This window comes from Festucalex cinctus, chromosome 1 (assembly GCF_051991245.1).
Source record: "Festucalex cinctus isolate MCC-2025b chromosome 1, RoL_Fcin_1.0, whole genome shotgun sequence".
Taxonomy (NCBI): domain Eukaryota; kingdom Metazoa; phylum Chordata; class Actinopteri; order Syngnathiformes; family Syngnathidae; genus Festucalex; species Festucalex cinctus.
Genome location: NC_135411.1, coordinates 32,233,520 through 32,255,541, shown reverse-complemented (window position 1 = coordinate 32,255,541; position 22,022 = coordinate 32,233,520). Strand labels below are relative to the sequence as shown.

The window sequence follows — 22,022 nt, the reverse complement described above, 5'->3', positions numbered from 1 at the left end:
AACTTTTATGGTTGAACGTGAACGACGACCACATTCAGCAGAGCAAACGAAGCACTTCATTCCGGTTCAGGTCACTTTTGGTGTGTTTTAAATCAGTTAGGAGCTGCGTAGCTCCAATACTGTAAAAATAAATAATTAAGGTATTAAGTGTTTCAGAAGATTTGAAAATAATATGCATACCTAGAACAGGCTCCATGCAGTCCAGACGAAGTCACCTGAAGTCTGGAAGGAATTGTTTCGTTGTGCTTCGCCAAATGTCAAACTTGTGTTTTAATATGGTAGTTATCACATTATGCATTGCTTCGGCTCTGCATATACTAAAATTAGAAAGTTATCACATTAAAATAAACTTCATCATGTTAAACCCAACATGAGACTGATTTTTTTTTTTGTTTGACTGTTGTGGCAGTGGCAGCACGCTTCTGTATGTCTGCTTATTAGTATAATTTTGGGGGATTTAGCTGTGCTAAATACATACAACCTTATCTGATATGCATGCCATATCGTTATGTATGTGATGATATACTGTTGTCATTTAAATAAAAAGTAATGGGTGGGTGGGGTGGGGGGGGGGACAAAATGCTGTCAAGCTTCCAACAATGATCTTGTCAATAAAGCTTTTTAATTGACAGATATTTATAAATTAAACTCATTTCAGTTTCTATAGAACACATCATAAGTAATAATTCACAATAAAATGAAAAAGTATCATGTCAATGAATAAGATTTAAATGACAAAATTAAGCAGACAAACACAAACAACATATGTATATAAATATAGTTGTCACATTATAGAAAAATAAATCCATGAGACTTGCAAAACATTTCTAAATGAATATCAATTTCCAACCTAAATTAATGATTTGTTTTAAGAGACCTCAAGTAACTATAAAGTTCAATTAAAAAGAATTTCAGTAATGGGCTTGGTTTTAGAAAATTTGATTTATCGACGTGAACTTTTCCAACATAATATAAAGGTTTGGGCACCTTTTGCCTCAGAGAGGGTTGTATTTGTTTAGTTTATAATCTAGTACCAATGGGGTAGTCATAAAATTAATCTTACAGGTAAAGTTTTACTAAATCAAAGAAAAGAAAAGTATAACTCGTGTCAATAAAGGTTTTTGCTGGGGGCGTAGTCTGACGTTTGACGTCATGACGTCAGTGGTCCTAAAGTACCATAAAGGACATAGAAAACGAGCATTTTTTTGGGGGGGGGGCGTGTTTGTGTGTTGCGCATTTTGGGGGTGGGATGAAGGCGTATGCAGAGTGCCGAACTGGAATTTAGCTGAGCGTTCTTCTCACTTCAAAATGTACACAAACTTAACTTGATCAGACCGAGCTGCTCGGATGCCAGGGGGGCGCGCCTTGTGCTTTGGGCTTCGGGCTTCGGGTGGACCGAACCGCCATCCGACATCAAAATGGCGTCCACCCATGTGGGCGGGAAAGGCGCCGCTCCTCCACTCGAATCATTACGGTAGTTCCGGAGACGCTCCGGAGAGGCGGGAGCGCCGCGGCAGAGGACGCCGATCAACGCCAGGTTCCAGGCGGCCGGAGCCAGCGAGCGAGCCGACCTCCTCCGCACGCGGCCCACCCTCACCTCGGCCAGGCGGCGGTGGCTTTCCCCGCCGCCCTCAGCATGAGCCGCTAGCATGAACGGAGCCGTGTACATTCCGTTCTTCCAGGGCCAGCTTGAGTCCGTTCTGGAGCAGGTGGTCCAGTTAGCAGTTCACGAGATAAGCTCGACGGTGGGCTCCAGCCTAAACGCACTGCTGCTCGAGGCCGCTGTCCAGGAGCAGGAGAACCGTCGGCTCCGGCTCCGCCTGCAAGCGTGGGAAAGCCCCCGCGGGCATGACGAGGGGGGCGGAGAGGAGCACCAGGAGGCAGCGGCCGGCGACGACGGCTCGACCTGGGGCAGGGCAAAACCCGAGCAGCCGGCCGATCCTGGCGTAGCCACCCGCGGACCCACCGACAGCCGCCGCCTGGAGCAGAGGGGCCGAGTAGTGGGTAGGCGAGCAGGCGCCCGTTAAACATCAACACAACACGACAGCCAACCCATTACGTAATCCAACATGCATACGTCACGGGGGCAGGGATGATTGACAGCCGAACGATTGCTAGGGAAAAGAATAATGTCTACAAAAATGTACAAAGATGGCGAAGTTTCACGTGCTCAGTGGGTGAGGGGTGTGGCGTAAACGTGGCACAGGGCGGGGCACGTGCCATTGTTATGTCAACACAACACATGTCAAAGGTCAAAGTGGATTTGTTGTGATTCCATACTAGCTATTCATTCAAGTTCAACTGTCAAAACTATTTTTTTGTTTATATGTGGCAACTTTTGTCATTGAAAACACATCTGCTGGTGCACATGGCTTACACAAACAAGATGGCTAGAAATTAGTTTACAAAAAATCTAGTCATTGGTGACAACTTAGCCATTTGGTTGTTACATTGTTTTGTTTTGTTTGTTTACGTTTAGCAACTTCCTGCTAAGAACCAGACAATGTACAACATAACCAGGCTCAAACATGTAGAAGTAATACTTCGCTGGGGGCAGCCATTTTGAAATCATCATTGAAGGGTGCATTTTGTTTGGCTGCCTGAATTCCTTCCCAAAGCACTTAACATGCACAATAGACATCCTGACATTGACGTCAGGTGTCCTAAAATGGCCGATAGTACAGCCATTTTGGCATGATAGGAAACTATCTGCCACTTTGCGTAAACGGCAAACGCCACACTTGAACAATGACAGCTGATATAGAACAATGTTTTTTGTTTTTTTGAGTTTTTCCTTGCCCTTTTTGTGGTTCGATCAGGGGATGTCGATATTTGTCAACTGTGGGCATGTGAAGCCCTTTGAGACTATTGTATGATTAAGGGCTATATAAACTTCACTTGACTTGACATGGACTAGCTGCCACAATGAGAAGAGGTAAAAAAAACAAAAAAAAACAGTTTGCTTCAAGCTACCAAAAGAAGAATCAATGTGTAGCCAACGTTGCATTTGTACATGGTGGCTGAATCAGCAGATGCTAACTGTTACCACATGCAAAATGTGGGGGAAATAATCTGTTTTGTTCATTTGTACTGCTATGGTTTAATAGATATTACACAGTTGAATTTAATAACTGACCAACAATGCCATAAAGAAGACTTCTTACGGCATAAATGACGTCGGCCACAGACGATTTTGCAGCTGCTAAGTTGCTAATATACCTAAACAACACAGCAACACTTGCGTCAAACTGCTAACTTCGATGGTATTCTGAGCACACATAAAGGGGAAATAAATCCGGATTGTACAAACTTGTAAAGCCTTTGTATGATCAAGTCAAGTCATCAGATTTGATAGCACTCAGCGGCAATAGAGGGGGTAATGCCACATTATCAGCGTCACCAAGGTGGAAAAAAAACCTTCCTGACACTTTATTGGCAATCCAACATGTCCACCTCGCGCATGTCATGTCCTTTTAATTAAAGTGACTGTCAATGTTCTTGGATGGAAAGTTGATGGACAAACGCTAGTTTTTGCCCTCCACTGAGGACGTAAGCTCGAGTTGATATTTTTGTTGAGGTTAGCAGGTCCGCCTCCCAGTACTGAGGATGCAAGATGGAGTCCAGGCTCCGGCCTTCCTGGGTGGAGTTGCATGTTCTCCCCGTGCCTGTATGGGTCTTCTCCGGATACTCCGGTCTCCTCCCACATTCCAAAGACATGCATGGCAGGTTGATTGAGCGCTCCGAATTGTCCCTAGGTGGATGGATGGATGGATGTTTATCTCCTCCTTCTCTTTCTTCTGCTTTTGCCTCTCATTCACGTTGTTTTGGTGGTTTGAATCTTGCTTGACTTCCTGTCTGGGAGCGTCTCCTGGGGCGGGCAGTTACCATTCAGCCAATCAATGAATGGCCGTCACTTGTTTGTCACGCTCAGCAAAGCGCGATTGGCTGGTATTATGTCACATGAGAAAAGATACATACCTTCAGGGTTCGCAAAAATCTCTGGCAGTTTCAGTTTCGCCGGCAATAATATGAAATGGTCAAATTATCGTACATTTGCCATTTTTTAGGATTATTGATCGTACATCGTACAGAGGGTCAAATTATCATATAAATACGATAAGTATCATACACCTGGCAACACTGGCAGGACTTCAACTCAAATAGTTAATTCTGGGTCATGCTTGGGATAAACCAGTCACGATCGTATTTGCATCTGCAAAGAAAAGTAACAGGGTTGATTGTGAATATAATTTGAACGCATTTAATTCCACTTGAAATATAAAACATAAAGTGGACATAGGCTATGTAGTGATAAGTAAGCCACACAGACTCTTGATTTTGTGACGCGAGTCAGTGATACGACATCATCTTTAGTCGCCATCTCTGGGAAATGACATAAGGAACAATTGTCTCGTTTCCCGAAAGCATTCCGACGTTATCCTCCTCCTGAAGAGCAGTAGAATAGTTCATGTACTTCAGCAAGGAATTGTTTTTACCTGAATTTATTTGTTAAGGAAGATTTTAGTTCCATGTTGTTGTTTTTTTGTAAGAAAATTCCACTAAGTGGCGGCCAGTCAATCTCCTCGTCACCTTGATTGGGTCTGTGATGGGGGGAGTTAACATGAAAAAAGAGAAACGAGGAAGTTGCAAACACAGAAATGAGATGAGCCCAAGTAAGTTTTTCATTTTTGATATATGTTCGAGGGCCGTATGAGGTGGGAAACTCACTTTGCTCTTAACTCAATTGCTCACCAAAAATAAATACGTTCTATTTTGAATATCATGCTCCCAAAGACGTATTAATACATTTTTTATGTTATTTTATTATTATTTTTTAATGCTAGACGTATACAGAAGGCTTAGATGCAGCATGTGAATTGAAGAGAATGCTTGAAGCAATGGTAGTTATTAGGGTCTGCTTTGCAAGACAAAATGACAAATAGAGACATTAAAGTGTCTTTTTTTTTTTTGTTTAAATATTTATTACTTTTGTATTGCAAGTGCCTTTTTCCACAAAAAACAGCATGTGTGCTACAACTGCCTTTTCCCCTTCTTCTTCATTTCTAATTGAAATAAAATCGATTTTTGGATATTAATATCGATTCGATTTGATTAATAAATGAGAATCTCGATTCTTTAATGAATCGATTTTTTGGCACACACCTAGTAGTTATTACAAAAAAACGTCCAGAAGGTGGCAGCAGAGTATAAGAGATCAACCAGGGTCATGCTGCAAAAGGCTCTTTTCTCCACAGTTTTAAATATCCATTCATCCATCCATCTATTTTCTTGACCGCTTATTCCTCACAGCGGTCGCGGGGGGTGCTGGAGCTTATCTCAGCTGTCTTTGGGCAGTAGGCGGGGTAACCCTGGACTGGTTGCCAGCCAATCGCAGCTGTTTTAAATAGATTGGTGAATTATGATGAAACGTAGCAATATTCTAATGCTAATTGCTGCAAAACGGAAACCGATAGAAATATACTTTTATTCCTGATGAAAGAAGAGACTAATCTTTCTTATGGTAGGGTCCATGTTTTTATAGTAGTATAACCCAATGTGCAACATATGATTCATAAGGGGCCTTGCAAAATCTAGTAAAAACAGCTGGGAGTGAAGGGTGTTGCTTCAGTGAAAATGGCTGGGAGTGAAAGAGTTAATATGCAACAGCTGAGCTTGCATTTCATCATGTTAAAAAATGATTTGTATTACTTCTGTGGTAGTTGTTTTGACTAATGTGAGTGCCATTTGCTTTTTCTGTGTGAATGCATGCTGTTCATCGCCCCCCCCCCTTTTTTTTTATTGTTTAATTATTTATAGGATTCGGTTGCCGTTCCTCATCTGCCCTGGTTGATAAATAGGCGCATAGCGTTTATCACGCGAACACCACCGCTCCCTTCACATTTGCTTAGCATTTTTTTTCTGTCGAAAAACCTTGAGCAGTGTTTTTTGCGTTGCAACCCCTCAGAGCAGCTGAAGTGCGCCATGGAGCGCGTCCTGCATTCAGCCCTGTGTCAGCTGAAGAAGATGGTGGAAGCGTCCTTCGACGACCTCCTGCTGGAGATCACGCAGAAGGAGTGCGAGCGGCAGGCGCTGCAGGCCCGGCTGGACCGTCGGCAGGCCGCTACACGCCGGTGTGCCCAAGGCGACGCAGGGTCACACGGTGGCTCAGAGGGCGCCCCCGAAGACGCCGACCCGGCCGAGGGTGAGGAGGTGGGCAGCAGGGTGCACGGAACGGAGCACAAGGCGGACACGGTGGCGTTGGGGCACGAGTGGCGCGGAGACATCTGGAAGTTGAAGGGGTCGGCGGGGGGATGTGGCTCAAGCGAAGGCCCCACTCTGCCAACGCCTCCCATTATGGCCCTGACCCTGGAGTCGGCTCCCTTGCAGGATCCCCGTTGGACACCTCTGGAGGACATGGATGTCCTCTCCCCAGACCAGGACACCGCACCTCCGCCTGCGCCGCCGCTGAGTCCTTCAGGTGAGTGTAGACAGCTGATGTTTGAGGAAAGATCACGCATCCGAATATTGCAACTTCACTCCTTTGGAGAATAACTGAAAGATGGAATTTCATTTATATAGCTTTATTTATTTAGGCACAGATACAAAAAAAAAAAAACATCTGCAATTGAACACAGCTGCATGGATACAGTTGGTACAGTAATAGTGTAACGGATGCCAAGTTGCCCTTGCGTGTGACCTCATTCCACGTTGCACCGTCATTACACAAGCATGTAAAGCCATGAAAATGTTACAAAAAAATTCAATACTGGAGTTGAGGCGCAACAATTAATCTTTGATCAACAACTAATAGCTTAGCAAATTGATTGATAGATACTTTGATAATCAAGTAATTGTTGAGAGACCTTGTGTACCTTTAAAATTGTCCCAATCCTGGGATTTTGTAACTCTCAATAGCAAATATTCTCTGGTTTCAGTCGTCGTCCATGTAGGCAGACTGATCATCTTTGTGTGAATCAAGCAAAATAAAACATTTGCATCAACATCAGTTTTTATTTTTGGGAAACAATGCTCAACATAATCTTTGATTTTTCTGGTGGAAAAAATAATTTACTTAATTATTAAAGTAATCGTTTATCCTGTAGCTCACTAAGCGCATGTTGGGAAGACATTTGCCAACAGTTTGAATGATTTATTTAAAAAAAAAAATTCGCCAAGAAATCTTCAACATGTTCAAAATTTCTTGGCGACAAGATCTGTTTGTGACCATTAAAACTGTTGGTGAACATCTTTGGGACAGTTTGCGACCTTGAGCTGAAGTTTCCCTCTCTGTGAAAGTACCTTGAATGCACCATTTTGCTTGCGTAGCATTAGCAACTAGCAAGTGTGTGTAGCGTATGTTATTCTGCTTATATTATGTTGTCCCTAAGCGTCCTTTAATGTCACCACAGTTGGAGTTAACTGTAAAACTAGTACTACACAATGTTAAGAATCACATCCACTGTATATATAAAAACAAAATTTGCTTCGTTTTTGAAACAACGCAGGCCTACATTTAACAGGAAGTTAGCAAATGCTAACAGGAAGTTCGCATCGACTTCGGGAGTGTTTTTCCTTCAAATAACGAATATTCACACACAAATCTTGTGGGAACACATACCCACAGATTAGATAACACTACGCAAAGGCACAAATTCTTTCCAACGTGTGAAAAACGATTATTATAATAATAGAATTCAATGCAACTTTCTTCTGTACTCACTTTTAAGTGTGTACACCATGGATGCACGCCACCACACTGCCCCCAAGAGGCCAAAATGCACACGAGTTGTCAGTATTTGTTCTTACTGTTTTTTTCAGTCGATATTGTTTTAATTTATTTTATTCTTATTTCACTTATTGTCTTTATTTTGTCATTGTCCTTTCAAGTATGCATTCTATATATATTTAATAATCGGTAGCTTAATCGGTAATCTGTATTTTTTTTCTGCCAAAAATTGGTATCAGCATCAGCCTCAAAAAATGTATACGCAACATGCAACTACACAACAACTTAATTCTTAATTATGACATGCATGTACACTTTAATATCTCATTAAAAAACACGATTACGTCAAAATCTACAATAGAGTGGGGGATGCAAAAGATGAACCTCTCTGTCTGTATAGCAGGGGTCCTATGAGGACAGCGTTTCGTTTGTGGACTCACATGGGTTGCTTCCCCCCGAACAGGAAATTGGGGTGTTCGCTCGTCTGCCTCCATGTTACAGCGCCTACTGACGGCGTCACAGCTCCCGGATGACCACGCGGGCGCAGCCCACAAGAAGCCGCAGGACACCACGGTGACGCCCGCTGGCCAGGACGCCAAGCATCAGCAGCAGGATGAGGAAGAGGACGACCAGGAAGAAGACGACAACGAAGAGGAGACGAAAGGGAGGAAGGTACTGTTGCTATGACGACAGTCAGATGAATGTTAAGATAAAAGAATGGTGACATTTGAGCGGCTTCATTCCTCTTTCCATTTTCAATTGGCAGTTACACAACGAAAGATGATGTAAACATAGCTTTTACTTCCCGTATTGTGCGCAGAAGAAGCGACGTAAGGTTTGGTCCGAGTGCGAGGACTGCGGCCGCAGGTTCAGTCGCGTGTTGCTGCTCAGAGCTCACCGCCAGACTCACGCCGAGGCCGCCATCGACGTCTCGCCATCCCGCTGTTCGCGCTGCGGCAAGAGCTTCTCCTCGGCAGGCCGCCTCCACAGCCACCTGCAAGCCAAACACCAGTCGTGAGCCCCCAGCTGCGCCCCAGGAACCCATCAGCACTCATTTGGTACACATGTTCACAAACACACACTTGCGCCATTACTTTGTGATAAATGTGAAACGTGCCAAAAAGGAAGATGACGGGGGATACGTTACACAACCACCCGCTATAGGTGAACGTTCGCAATATAGACACTAGAAAACCCCAACTAGTTTTTACTTTTTATGCTTTTACCCTTCACTCGCACATTTGAACTCATTAAAACAAACCGAAAGTTACTAAAAGACACTTAAGGGAAATATGATTTGAGATATGAGTGTTTTGAGTTACATTATGGGCAAGTAGTTACACTTGTATCTCAAGGCATTTGACTGCATTCACTCATTCTCGACTCCCTTGAAAACCATTAAGTATTGCTTAATTTAAAAACGAGCAGTCTAGTGGGGGTTCACCGTCCCACACTTCAATGATGGCAACAAGGCGGGACCACAAGTGACACCAGACCATTTCTAGCTTTTCTGTTTCCTGCATATGTGTCACATGCGCACATACGGGAAGTGACACTTCTGGGTCATGTGATCTCACCAGTTTTGAACAATGTGAAGACGGACGAGGACATTTGAATGAAGATGATCTGATCGAAAGGTCGCCGAGGAGCTCGGAGACATTCCGGGCATTGGCTGGTCTCTCAGGATTGTTGCCATGTTTTTCCTCATGTTTCACTTGTAAACATTTCCTGTGTCCTGGCGTTCCACCTCTCACATCCACGTACCTCATTTGATCGCAGTCTTTGACTGCTTTCGACACACATGCCTTTTGTTACCTCACCTGGCCGGTCACCGCTCGTTTGTTTTGCGTGGAGGCGCTTTTCGAGGCGACGGCGGGTGTTCCTCGGGTGTTTGAAGCACTGATGAGAACAAACTTGTGATGGCCAGTCATCAATGTGAATTGCTTTGCTCTTATTTGGATTTCTCTTTGCGTTTTCAGAACCTCAAGAGACCTTTTCATTGTATGTGAAAACAATAGGCAAGGAGGGTGGGAGTACTTCCTACAAACAGAAAAGTGATTGATCTCAACTGTGGCCCCGTCCACATGGAAACATCGGCGATCTTGTTCAAAATTGCTTCCCATAAATACTGAGACAGTGTGTCGGATTTAGCGCCATCCAGTGGTGAGCTAATAATTCATTCATTTTAAAAGTACACTAGTAATTTCAATCTATAAGAAAAATATCACATCAATGTACATGTTTTTTATATAATTGTAGGTCTCGTAATCGCTAATCTCATAAACAATGTGAGCAAAAACAAAAGTGTTGCTTTTATATTTTTGTTGCGGAGAATAATTGGTAGCAATTAGTTGGTAGACTTGTGAAGTGCTGTCTCTCTGTGCGCATGCTTCAAAATGCACGCGCTTCCAACTTAGTTCGTTGCATTACTTCACCACAAGATGGCACTTGATTCTATACACTTTCTCTTTAATCATTTTAAAATAACTGATGCCTTGGAGGTGGTAAAATGCTGCAGTTTATATGCCAGGACTGATGAAGTTGCTATAATGCTGCCATTGGAAGTCACCAAAAACAAAGTTATTTGTGTAGCTCTTAATAACAATTTTAAAGGCTTCTGGTACGGTGCCAGAGGAGAAGAGTATGTTAAGTTCCATCCATCCATTTTCGGAACCGCTTGTTCCTCCCAAGGCTTGCGGGGGGTGCTGGAGCCTATCCCAGCTGGCTATGGGCAGTTGGCGGGGGACACCCTGGACTGGTTGCCAGCCAATCGCAGGGCACACAGAGACGAACAACCACTCATACTCACAATCACAAGCACACCTAGGGACAATTAACCTGCCACGCATGTCTTTGGAATGTGGGAGGAGACCGGAGTACCCGGAGAAGACTCACGTAGGCACGGGGATAACATGCGAACTCCACTCAAGAAGTCTGGAGCTTGGACTCGAACCTGAGTCCTCAGTACTGGGAGGCGGACGTGCTAGCCAGTCATCCGCCGAGTATGTTAAGTTGATCTATATTTCTTTTCTTTTTTTTGTAGGAACGTAGTAGCTCTGTCATCAAAACAATAACCTTTGGAGGTGCACTGAAACACGTTTCCATGTAGACTGGGTCTTGACAAAACCTCGTGTTTTTGGTTACAGATGGGCTATATCCTAAAGTGTGTTTTTTTTTTTTTTTTTTTTAAACATTTCTTTAAAAAAAAGGAGAAAAAAACTGAATCCATCAGTCTGTCGTTTAGGATGCTAACTGGATGTCATCAGTAGCTGTACAAAGAAGCAGGCAAGATGTAGTAGCCTCTTCTCAAGAGACAAACTGGGAACTGAACATCCATTTCTCACAAGTACACTCAGACCCGTCCCCAGACCTTCATAACACAAAAAAAAGATACTATGAGAAAATAAAAATCACGTTTAAAAAATTATTTTTATAGAACCGTGCCTAAAATGGGGAGGGCATGGCCCGCCTGTAGGAATGGGTGTGTCAAAAATGTTTGCTTGGATTGTCAAGCAAAACTGGCTAGCCTGCTCGTAGCTGCGCAGTACATCATCCATGTCAGCTTCAAAAGAGAACACCTGCCATTATTCAGAGAATCAGAAATGTCATTTAATTAGCCAGTCGCTCATTGATCATGTCACCGTCTTAAATTCCACCACATCAATTTCCTGTTGAAATGTACAGTAAATTAGACTGGACTGACACTTCACACATTTAAAACACGAAAGCTAAAATATTAATTGAAGCTACTTTTTTTGTTTTTTGTTTTTTGCAATGGCAATGCCATGGTCAAATGACATGAAAGGCTTTGTTTACTATGAGAATACTTGAGAAGTTTTTTCCATGTTATGATGCCTTGGTGACAAGCTTGCTCGAAAAAGATTCAACGTCTGGCTCTCCTGTCCAACTATATGTCACGTCTTTGTCCTAATTCCTCACCGTTCTGGCTGTATTCATACAGTTGATAGCCCCATGGCCCCCATATGATGATGTCAAATTGTACATTTTGACAGTTGGTGTGGTCTGTGAGGAAAAAACAAACAAACATTGGAACTGGATCTTAATGGATGTTTTTACATGATTGTTTCACCCTTATTTTACAACAGTTGGACTGTATGTTTGAACTCTTTCATTCTTTTCCCAACTTGAAATAGGAACATTTTCTCACTCCATGTTTGACGCACAGCAGAACTTGTTTGCTTTTGTTGACTTGAAGCAATTGTGTTGATGCTAAAGGGACGAAGAAGCGATGCTTTTCATGTACACAAGCGCACACACGAATGGGATCAATAGTGTGTACATTTTGTAACGTTACTGAAATGTTGTCATTGGATGCAATACTTTTGATACACTTTTGTATTTGAATGGTGGTCATTGATGTGAACTTTTCAATGTTTTAGTGTTGATCAAGGACATCGATCAATAAATGTTGATAAACGAGCTGCTTTCTCACATGCTTAAAGTCTTAATGTTCCATTAATATAACATTTTTCCATGATTAAGGTGTGAACTCTAACCATAAATAAGATGTTTTGTTGAATATTATTCCACCAAAGAAGGATGTTGCCGAATCGATTTTTTTTTTAACACCCCTAGTTTTGAATATGAGCAACGGTTGCCTAGGAAGGGGACTCAGACAACAATTTGTAAGTAGTGAACATTTATGTGACACTTCACTGAGAGGACTTTTAAAGTGCTTCACATAGCTAAACTACAGCGTTACATGTAAACAATCACTACATTTTACCTTTAATACAAGAAAAAAAAAATGTGTGAAAATTTTCACAAATTGAAAATCTTCAGTCCTCAAATTGTGTGTGTGTGTGTGCGTTTATGTGTGTGTTGGGGGGGTTGTACATGTGTCCTCAGGGTTTTTTGTGTGTGTGCTGTACTACAATAAAGTGCAATTGCACATCCACTACAGTAGGTGGCAGTAAAGATCTAAGTATTTTCTTAGATGGTACTTTGTCTAAAAAGTTTAACAGCCGAGTAAATTCAATTTTTTTCTATATCAAGTTCAACTGCCACCTTGCGTGATGACGTCACCATCTGTTCCTATTTGTGATGCTCCGTTCCATCAGCCACAGATCAGGAACAGATGAGTTCAGTGGAAAAGTATGTGATCAGCATACCTGTATGTCGATCAATGCCTTTCATTGCCGATCACAAAAAGCGGTCACCCGCAGCTTGTACCTTGCAGCCTGCAGCCAACATGAACCAGCTTGTGTGCAGTGTAGCGTCCCGCCATCCTCTCTCTCCCTCTTTCCTGAACACCACACCTTACAAACCAACTGAATCATAATTTGGTTGTGCATTTGACTGTCAATTTGAAATAATGTCCTGTTTTGTATATTGGATTTTATATTTGTTTCAAGTCATCATTTTTTTTTTTTTTCAGATTAGTCAATTATTAAAACAATCGTTTGTGAGTAGCTCGAAAAATTAAAATGTGCAACTAATCTATGTGATTGGAATGTGATTGAACTTAAACATGGATGATCCGAATTGGCAGCATAAAATCCTGATGGGAAACACCCCTCGTTAACGTTTGTGAACATTATCGATAGGTTCACTAAACTCTTGAGCAAATGACTAATAATAATAATAATAATAATAATAATAATAATAATAATACATTTGTAATTAAAAAGTAAATAAAGTATACAAAAAATATATAAATTAATTTAAAAATGTAAATTAATCTATGGAAAACAATACAATCAAGCAATATCAAAAATACAATACAAACATCCCCCCCTCCCACTGCCAAGTTACCTATGGGCGCATTTATCCGGTGTTGAAAGTGGCGGTTACCATGGTTACCCGCCTCGCCGGACGGAGGCCAAGCGGAAAGGAGGAGAAAGGAGGCGGAGGAGGGAGGAGGAGGAAATCGCCAATGTTGGAGGGGAGGAGAGGCCGAGGCCGAGGTGGACGTGGCGGGTCCGCTGCAGTTGGCCACAAGTCGCGGGCAGCGGAGCCGAAGCAGCCATGACGCGGAACTCCCGCAGGTAACCAGCCGCCGAAGCGAACGGGCCCCGCCACTACGTCCGCCAAGCCGGCCGGGTGCCGGCAATCAGGCCTCCTCCTCCTCCTCCTCTCGCATCCATTTCACCGCCGCCGTCATCTGACGCGCTTCGGCCGCAGCTGTCAGTTGCCCCCCCGCTGGGGTCCACTCGGCGTGTTTAATGCGACGCGACATGAAGAGAAGCGGGGGCGCTGGGATTGAGGGGGGCTCTTCCTCGGCGCTTTTCTTCCCACTCTTGCTCACTTTCTCCACCATGCTAACCTTAGCTTATTTTAGCTTAGCATCCGCCGACAAACAAGATGGCCACTCGATAGCTGAGTCGCTAGCCTTGCCACTTTACGCTCTCTTTGTGCTCACCGAAAACAACTTTATACGTCTTCTCTTACGCCATTTAATCTGCTCGAGTTAAAAGTCGCCACGCGTGTTATAAAAGTATCCAAAAGTGTGCCACGGTACGAGTTAGTTGGAAGGGAGCCGCCATGTTCTGCTGCTCCTTGTAGGCCACATTCCTGCACACGCTCGGCGGATTCGCGTGGCGGCGACGCGACGACAACCCGCGACGAAGCCCAAGAAACTCTTGGCGCTTCTCATGTCAGAACAAACTTGGCACAAGTTTGTCATTTCACCCCCACATTGAGAGACCAGTATGGGGGTGTAAAGTAGTTAATTGAATGGCTTTGCTCTTAGGAACACATAATATGAGTGTTAATTCTTAGAGAAGTGTGCATACATACACACACAAACAAACAAACAAACCAAAAAATCTTAATCACTTAATTATTAAGCAATCAATAGCTCTGTTAACCTGAAAAAGTGAAGTCCCATGCCGATTACATTAGTCATGCTAATGTACAATTATATGAGCAGCTAATTGATATATTACTGAGCTCTGATTAATCCATGCGCCAAATCTCATGTGAGCCGTATTAGTAAGCATGTTTATCAATGTACAATATGAGTCATGCTAGTCTACATGATAAACAATGTAAACTCGCATCACTCAATGTACAATGTTAACAGTGTCAAAATGCCGGTCGGTGTAAATGCTACTTAATTTATATAGGGCTTTTCCACCTTACCAGGCCATCAAAGCACTTTACATTTTGACTACTCATTCACCTACCGATGATGACATATCAAGAGCAACTTGGGGTTCAGTATCTTGCTCAAGGACTCTTCGACATTGTCACAATGGCCTGGGAACGAACCCACAACCTCAGGGTTGTGAGACGACAACGGATCCACATGACCTGTGCCACACTAGTGAGAGTGATAATCAATATATAACATGAGCCATATCAAGGTCCAATATTAACAATGGCTTAGGCCCGGGCCAATATAGCACGTTGTGGAGCCACCACATATTGTACTTGACAGTTGCTGCCTTGAACGAACAGTACAAAATCCACAATAAAAAAATAAATAAAAATAAAAAAAGGTAAAAACAACATATTCATGTGCATTATATTTGGTTGACGAGTTTGGCTGAAGGTATAAATTTGTTCTCTGCTGACCAATCACGTTCATGCTTGTTGATGATGTCATCGCATATGTCTCAGTGTAAAAATGGTTTCAGGCATGCCTGATGACGGAGCTGCTGCCAGCGCCATTTTTTTGTGGCCGGCTCAGAGCTGGTGCAGCCAGGATAAACAGTCACTTATGCTACCTTTCTCTCCTCTACTCAGGAACTACAGTGGAAATGCTCAGCGGTACGCTTTCCTCGCTCTATCTGACTAGGTGCGGCTAATTAGGTAGCACAACTAAGCAGCTCCTCAATCGTGGCAGAGGATATGTTACACTTGTGACAGAAGTCGTGATCACGAAAGGAAAATGAGGAGTAATGAACAGAAGAATACACCATGCAAACCATTAAGCTATCGTCACATATAGACGTGAGACATCGTAAAAAGTACTTGGGTTCTACGGTACAGTCCAGTTCACATGGGTATGAAAATCTTTAAAAACTGTCAACCGCGACTCGTGTATTTCTTCTTACTGAATCGTCTTCAAAGCATTTAAAACAATATTGAATCGAATGAACTCACAACCTTGAATATTGAAATTGTATTGAATTGCAATCGAAAGAATTGGAATCTGATGGAATTGTAGGTTTTCTTACTAGCTGCCAACTACTAAGCTAAGCATTTGCGTTGTCTGCACAGGTGGCTACGGGTACGGCGCAGGTGCTGACATCGGCCTCGATTCGTCCCATTTGCCGTCGACTGGGCTCTTCCCAACGGCCGTCAATCTCCCCACTTCGCAAGCGGCGTCTGGAGCGGAGATCTCGGGGGCGGGGCGTGTAGTCGGAGCTCCGCCCCTCACCATGACAGACTTGGAGGCCGAGTGTCTGAGTCTGAGCCTGGCCTCGGAGGGCGGCTCCCCTTCGGCCCCTTTGGAGCCGGGTGGCCCACCCTCATTGGCCCTCCTCTCCTCGGACGGGCCCACGCCCACGCTTAGCTCGCTGGCGGCTGAGGTGGCCGAGCCGCTGGTCATGCTGCCGTGCGTCAAGAGCGAGCCCGAAGACCTGGAGGACCTGGAGCCCATCCGCACCGTGGACCTGTCCGAGATCCAGCCGCTGTCCACCGCCGAGCTGGGCCGCGAGCAGATCAAGATGGAGATCAGCGGCTTGGATTACATCAAGGCAGAGCATCACCGTGTCGACCTGGACCACCACCTGGACCCCTTCCGCCACACCGATGACATGGACTACAAGTCGCACTACGAGACAAGCTATGTATTTGACTACATCTCCCAGGTACCAATCTGCCCGTCTCGTACTCTACTCTGTTGCTAAGTTTGCGGTGAAATGTCAGGATGCAGTAACTTTTGGAACTCTCGTTTAATGTTTCAAGCGATACAAGACTTATAACTCATTTTCTAGTATTGGATTAGACATTGTGTATAAAGAATAAACATGCAAATATCTCTGACATCTTATTCCCTGAATTTTCTTTTAAACTAATTAAGAATCAAAATAAAAACATACCGTGGTGAACGCCATTATCCTGGTCACGTGATCGTGATGACATATCCCGTGCGAAAAATGGCAGCTGTCGTCATTCACTTGAATGGAAGTTTGCTGACATAGTTTGCACGAAAGACAGTCTTCTATCCCAAATACTGCACCAATTCTGATTAGAGTAAAATCCTCAGCACGTCCGGTTTCACGTCATTCCGTGTGGGGGTGGAGCGGTGTGGGGGTGGGGTGTGTCCTCTCCTAATGTGGGCTAAAGCGTGCTTAGCACATGTCATGTAGCTGGCCTAGCAGAGTAAAAGTCACCCGGATGTTTACCCTCAAGGTTAGGGACCGTCCACCACTTACATTTCCAGAGTGAACAATGTCAATGGTGACTTGACTGGTAATTTGAGTCTCTGTAACACGCAACTTGCAAATGCTCCCCATCTTCGACTTATGAGCCAGCCGGCTGAATGCGTCCTCCCGTATCGGCCAGTTTCATCACCGAATTCGGCTGGACACAAATGTTAGGCGAGTCCTCCATGGCTGTACTGCTGTTGAAGAAGTGCTTCTTTGCTATAAGACGTAATGGGGTAGATGCCATGGACTTTCAGGTTTTACACATCATTGCCGTTTCCGGCCACTGCTGGCCGCGTTTCCACACTCACAAACAAAGCTGATGTGTGAAACCTGGAAAGTCCCGCCTCCTCCGTGGCATATACCCCATTCATGTTGTAGTTAAAATGTAATTTAAAGCTATAAAATGGTGTATTTTATCGGATTTTGTATCATTTTAACTAAATCAATTATTAAATGAAACCTTTTGTTCTGAAATTGCAAATATATTTTATTGAACACATTTTTGGAAATGATAAAATTGCTAAATGACTGAACCCAAATCTTCCTGAATAATGATAAATATTACTGATGTAAATGCTGAGTGGTCGAGAATAAAGAATAGAGTGGGCCGCCCACTCCTGTAATAGATGAATGTGAACATATAGATGCTGTAGTTAATGCGAGTGTTGTACCTGTAGGCTAAATGTCCGTTTTCTGCGCTATCTGGAGAGAACGTTAATGAGAGTTTACCAAGGCTATTATTATAGTTTTGGAAGTTTCATTTTAGTTAGATTGTATTTCGTTTTGATCTTTGCTTTTTAAATTTAGTTAGTTTTAATTAGTTTTCAGGGTGGTTGTCTTAGTTTTTATTAGTTTTAATTATTTAATAAATACTTAGGTTTAGTTTAGTTTTAGTTTAAAAAAAGAAAGAAAAAAAAAAGTATATTGTTCGCAATATTTAAAAAAACACCATGAGAGCGACGTCATCTGAAGGTGTTATTCTATTGGCTGCTGCTAGATGACGTCACTTTTGTGTGACACACTTTCAAACGTCCTTATTCCGGTTAATATCAAAATAAATCACATTTAAAATCATCCCCAAAGACTCATGCATTAAATTAATTACCAAAGACTAAAACGAAGGACATTTTAATATAGTTTATTTTGTAAACATAAAAAGTAGTTTTAGTTTTTGTTTTTTAAAAAGAACTTTTAATTTTATTTCGTTAAGAAAATTGTTTTTTGAATTTTAGCTTTAGTTTTTTTCGTTTTAGTTTTAGTTACCTAAAATAATCTTGCTTGAAAAAGGCCCGACATGTTGATAGCGAAGTGCGGCGTTGTGCTTTCCTGACTTTATGCTGAACGTGGGCCTGTTTGCGGCAGGTGAGCGACACCCTGGACTACATCAAGTCGGACCACCACATGGACCTGCAGTGCTACTACGCAGCGGAGCCGTGCGACTCGGACCCGGCGATGGCGCCGCACCCTCCGCACAACGCTCTGGAGTCCATCCACATGGCCGAGCTGCGCAGCGAGCTCAACAAGCTGCGACCTGACTCGCTGCTGCTGCTGGATGGGATGGCCAAGCCCGAAGCCGACTTCCCCTATCAGGCGACGCCGGCCAACCAGGGCAAAGCGGCGGCCAAAGGCCCGACGGTGCGGAAGCCGCGCAACATGCAGGGCGAGAAACCCTTCTCGTGCACGCAGTGCGGCAAAAACTTCAGCACGCTGGGCAACCTGAAGACGCACCAGCGCATCCACACGGGCGAGCGCCCGTACTCGTGCGCGCAGTGCGGCAAGAGCTTCGGCCAAGCCGGCAATCTCAAGCGTCACCAGCTCATCCACACGGGCCAGAAGCCTTACGTGTGCGCCCACTGCCCCAAAGGTTTCACCAAAGCCGACGACCTGCGCGCCCACCAGCGCCTGCACACGGGCGAGCGACCCTTCGCCTGCCACGCCTGCGCCAAGACCTTCGGCCAGGCCAAGGAGCTCAAGGCGCACCGGCTGAGCCACACGGGCGAGCGGCCCTTCTGCTGCCAGCAGTGCGGCAAGAGCTTCGGCAAGGAGGCGGCGTACCGCAACCACCTGCCGGTGCACGACCCCGGCACCGCCAGCGGACAGATCAAACCCTTCGTCTGCTTGCGCTGCGGCAAGACTTTCAGCAACGGCGCAGTGCTCAAGACCCACGAGAAGATCCACTCGGGCGAGCGGCCCTTCGGCTGCGCGCAGTGCGGCAAGAGCTTCGGCCGCCTCGGACACCTCAAGGCGCACCAGCATGTGCACACGGGCGAGCGGCCGCACGCCTGCGCGCGCTGCGGAAAGACCTTCAGTCAGTCGGGCCACCTCAAGGCGCACCAGCAGACCCACAAGCGGGAGCGTGCCGATGCCGACGGACACTAGACAAACGGACCAACGTTTTTTTTTTTTTTTTTTTTTTTTTTAACGCATAGCCACTTCTTTGTTACCTTTTGGCGCCTTTCTGATCGTTACTTCTACGGCTTTTTTTGTGCGTGTGTGTGATGGACGTGTCTGAGGGAAGCCATTTGAGCGTTTGTTTTCCTCATGCTGCATTCGCAACGGACGCGCCATAAACTTATGTGAGCTCGATGACGAGTGTTGAATTCACTTTGTTGGCGCCACTCGTAACTAGGGATGTAACGATATCCAAACATAACGATACGCTATCACAATATGAAGGTCACGATACGATAATTATCACGATAGTGTGGGGAGGTTGGCGATACAAAAAGGTCGCAATATTGTCAAAAAATGAGATCATACTAAAAATATATATATATATTGTGCTTTTGTACATTACAGCAATGCATATGAACAACTTACAATTTCTAATAAAACTTAATATTAAGGCACTTACTTGCTAATGCAAGCACCCATTGAGCTCCTCCACATATTGACTCGTTTCACAAGCATATTATGTTCCCCTTCATCTGACCGTTAGCGTGGATTTTAAACATAAAAGAGCCAAAACATGCCTTGTGGAAATTAAATGCACAAAAAAAACTAGCCAGAGTGTACTAGTACTGCACAAATAGAAATCAGCCTGCCTTTTTTTTTTCTTTTCTTTTTTTTTAACAGATGTGCTGCTTTTAATATTGTGACATCCATCCATCCATTTTCTTCACCGCTTATTCCTCACAAGGGTCGCGGGGGGTGCTGGTGCCTATCTCAGCTGGCTTTGGGCAGTAGGTGGGGTACACCCTGTACCGGTTGCCAGCCAATCGCAGGGCAATATTGTAACATGACGATGACAATATATTGTGGCGGTTTTAATATGCGAAATCAAGATATTGCAGTATCGTTACATCCCTACACTAACCAGAGAAGAGGGAGGGGCATCCTACGGAAGATCGTAACAGATCTATAATATTATATAATTATACTATAATATTGTTTTTGCCAACGAGGGGTCCTTTTTTTCGAACGACTACATGTAAACATTCGGGTTCCCAAACGGTGTCAGCGTGCGTGGCACAGTATTCTCGATGCCGATTGGCTGTTGCGTAATTCTGTGGAGCCAGTTGGAAAATTTAAACTCAAGTAAATCGACCAAGAGAATTTTCTTGTGTTCGCCCAACTTGCGTCGCATCTCACCCGTCGACTGACCAATATTTGCTTCTGCCCGTACATTACATTCACTCGTGATTACGTTGTGCCTATAGTCCGCTTTGCGTGCAGATCAACACACGATTATCCTGGATATCCAGCACCAGGTACTTGAACGAGTACATTCTTTGCATGTGGGTGATTGGAATTTGAATGAAATTGAACCGAATGTCTGTCATTGTCAATGCACACGTACATTGAGATTGAAAGTGGCTCCTACTCTTACAACATTTGGAGACTCGCTAGCTTAAATGAAACTCCTCAACTCACTGTGAACATACTTCCTTGACACCAGTTGGCCTCCAGTTGGTGCCAAAGCGCTACAGTATTGCTTTGGCCTGAGCTCAAAAGAGCAAATTTGAACTGCAAATAATTGGTTTCCATTCCTTTATTGAAAAACAAGACATTGTTTCAATTGATTGTTCTATTACTGGCATTGTCAAAAATGTTGAGAATCTTTTCTTTTTTTTCCCTCAAAATTACAGCAGATGTTGGTTAATATGTAATTTTTTATTCAACTCAAAGAAAGAAAGATTGTGGGGGCCTACAGAAATTAGACTATCTATTGTTGACCCAATGAAATTCCAATGATGACAATTTAAACAATCGATTAAAATAGTCGCCAATTTGATTGGCTAGTTGATTAATTGTTGCACCTCTAAATACTTTTAACTTTTAAGTTTGTACTTGTGGACCAAAGAGGCGCCAGTAGTGGAAAAACTGTTAGTAGTAAGACAGTCGTTCTCCTAATGTGTTAAATGGTCATACAAGTGAGGACAAAAGGTGTATTAGTTCATTTGGCCCTGATATGGCAATAACACTCAAATGGCTTTCCACAGATGTTGCCAAGCAACTGACCAATCATGTGACTAGCTCGGGGCTGGCAAACATTCGCTTGAGGTCACACTTTGTTACATGTCTGTGTTCTTATTTTTTTTTTTATTTTATTTTTTTTAAATATTTATACACATCTATATCTATATATATGTATACACACTTCTTATATATCAACTTGTACATGCAGTGGAGCTTTGTCTGGAAAGAATGTCGGTTGGAATTTCAGTTTCCAATCGAAAGAGGCTTGTTTACACTGATGACATCGTTATGATGACATCATTCCAATCTTTTCTAACTTTGCTTTGACTTTTTACGTCACATTCCGTGTGTGTGTGTGTGTGTGTGTGTGTGTGTGGGTGCGAGAGAGAGAGACAGAGACAGAGACAGAGAGAGAGAGAGAGAGCAACCCTACTGGCAATTTTCTCCTTTGTGTCAAAAAAGTAATGAATGAACTTTGTATATTTTATTTTCTTTCCTATTTAGCCCGACAAATGATTACAGGTTAATCATCTCTT

The 22,022-nt window shown here is 43.6% G+C and overlaps 2 protein-coding genes and 1 long non-coding RNA gene across 3 annotated transcripts; 2 read left to right on the top strand and 1 right to left on the bottom strand.

Moving 5' to 3' along the window:
- Window positions 1-1,248: 1,248 nt before the first annotated feature.
- Window positions 1,249-12,166, top strand: LOC144024005 (uncharacterized). The gene is made up of 4 exons (XM_077530021.1): window positions 1,249-2,004; window positions 5,966-6,478; window positions 8,190-8,398; window positions 8,547-12,166. Exons 1-4 carry the CDS (start codon window positions 1,650-1,652, stop codon window positions 8,742-8,744), a joined length of 1,275 nt encoding a protein of 424 aa, XP_077386147.1. The 5' UTR covers window positions 1,249-1,649; the 3' UTR covers window positions 8,745-12,166.
- Window positions 6,681-14,291, bottom strand: LOC144024276 (uncharacterized). The gene is made up of 3 exons (XR_013284723.1): window positions 13,502-14,291; window positions 12,920-13,005; window positions 6,681-8,720 (listed from the first exon to the last, which is right to left on the bottom strand). It is a non-coding gene; the product is annotated as an uncharacterized LOC144024276 (long non-coding RNA).
- On the top strand, window positions 13,574-22,022 carry LOC144023985 (uncharacterized). Its single transcript, XM_077529989.1, has 3 exons — window positions 13,574-13,734; window positions 15,914-16,506; window positions 18,430-22,022. The coding sequence occupies exons 2-3, from the start codon at window positions 16,075-16,077 to the stop codon at window positions 19,444-19,446; spliced, it is 1,449 nt and encodes a 482-aa protein (XP_077386115.1). The 5' UTR covers window positions 13,574-13,734; window positions 15,914-16,074; the 3' UTR covers window positions 19,447-22,022.

Bases quoted from the DNA above. Each gene is read 5' to 3' on its own strand.
- LOC144023985 (XM_077529989.1), top strand. From the start codon at position 16,075: ATGACAGACTTGGAGGCCGAGTGTCTGAGTCTGAGCCTGGCCTCGGAG. The intron at 16,507-18,429 runs GTACCAATCTGC...TGTTTGCGGCAG, and splicing joins TATTTGACTACATCTCCCAG to GTGAGCGACACCCTGGACTA.
- LOC144024005 (XM_077530021.1), top strand. From the start codon at position 1,650: ATGAACGGAGCCGTGTACATTCCGTTCTTCCAGGGCCAGCTTGAGTCC. The intron at 2,005-5,965 runs GTAGGCGAGCAG...GCAACCCCTCAG, and splicing joins GCAGAGGGGCCGAGTAGTGG to AGCAGCTGAAGTGCGCCATG. The intron at 8,399-8,546 runs GTACTGTTGCTA...TATTGTGCGCAG, and splicing joins AGGAGACGAAAGGGAGGAAG to AAGAAGCGACGTAAGGTTTG.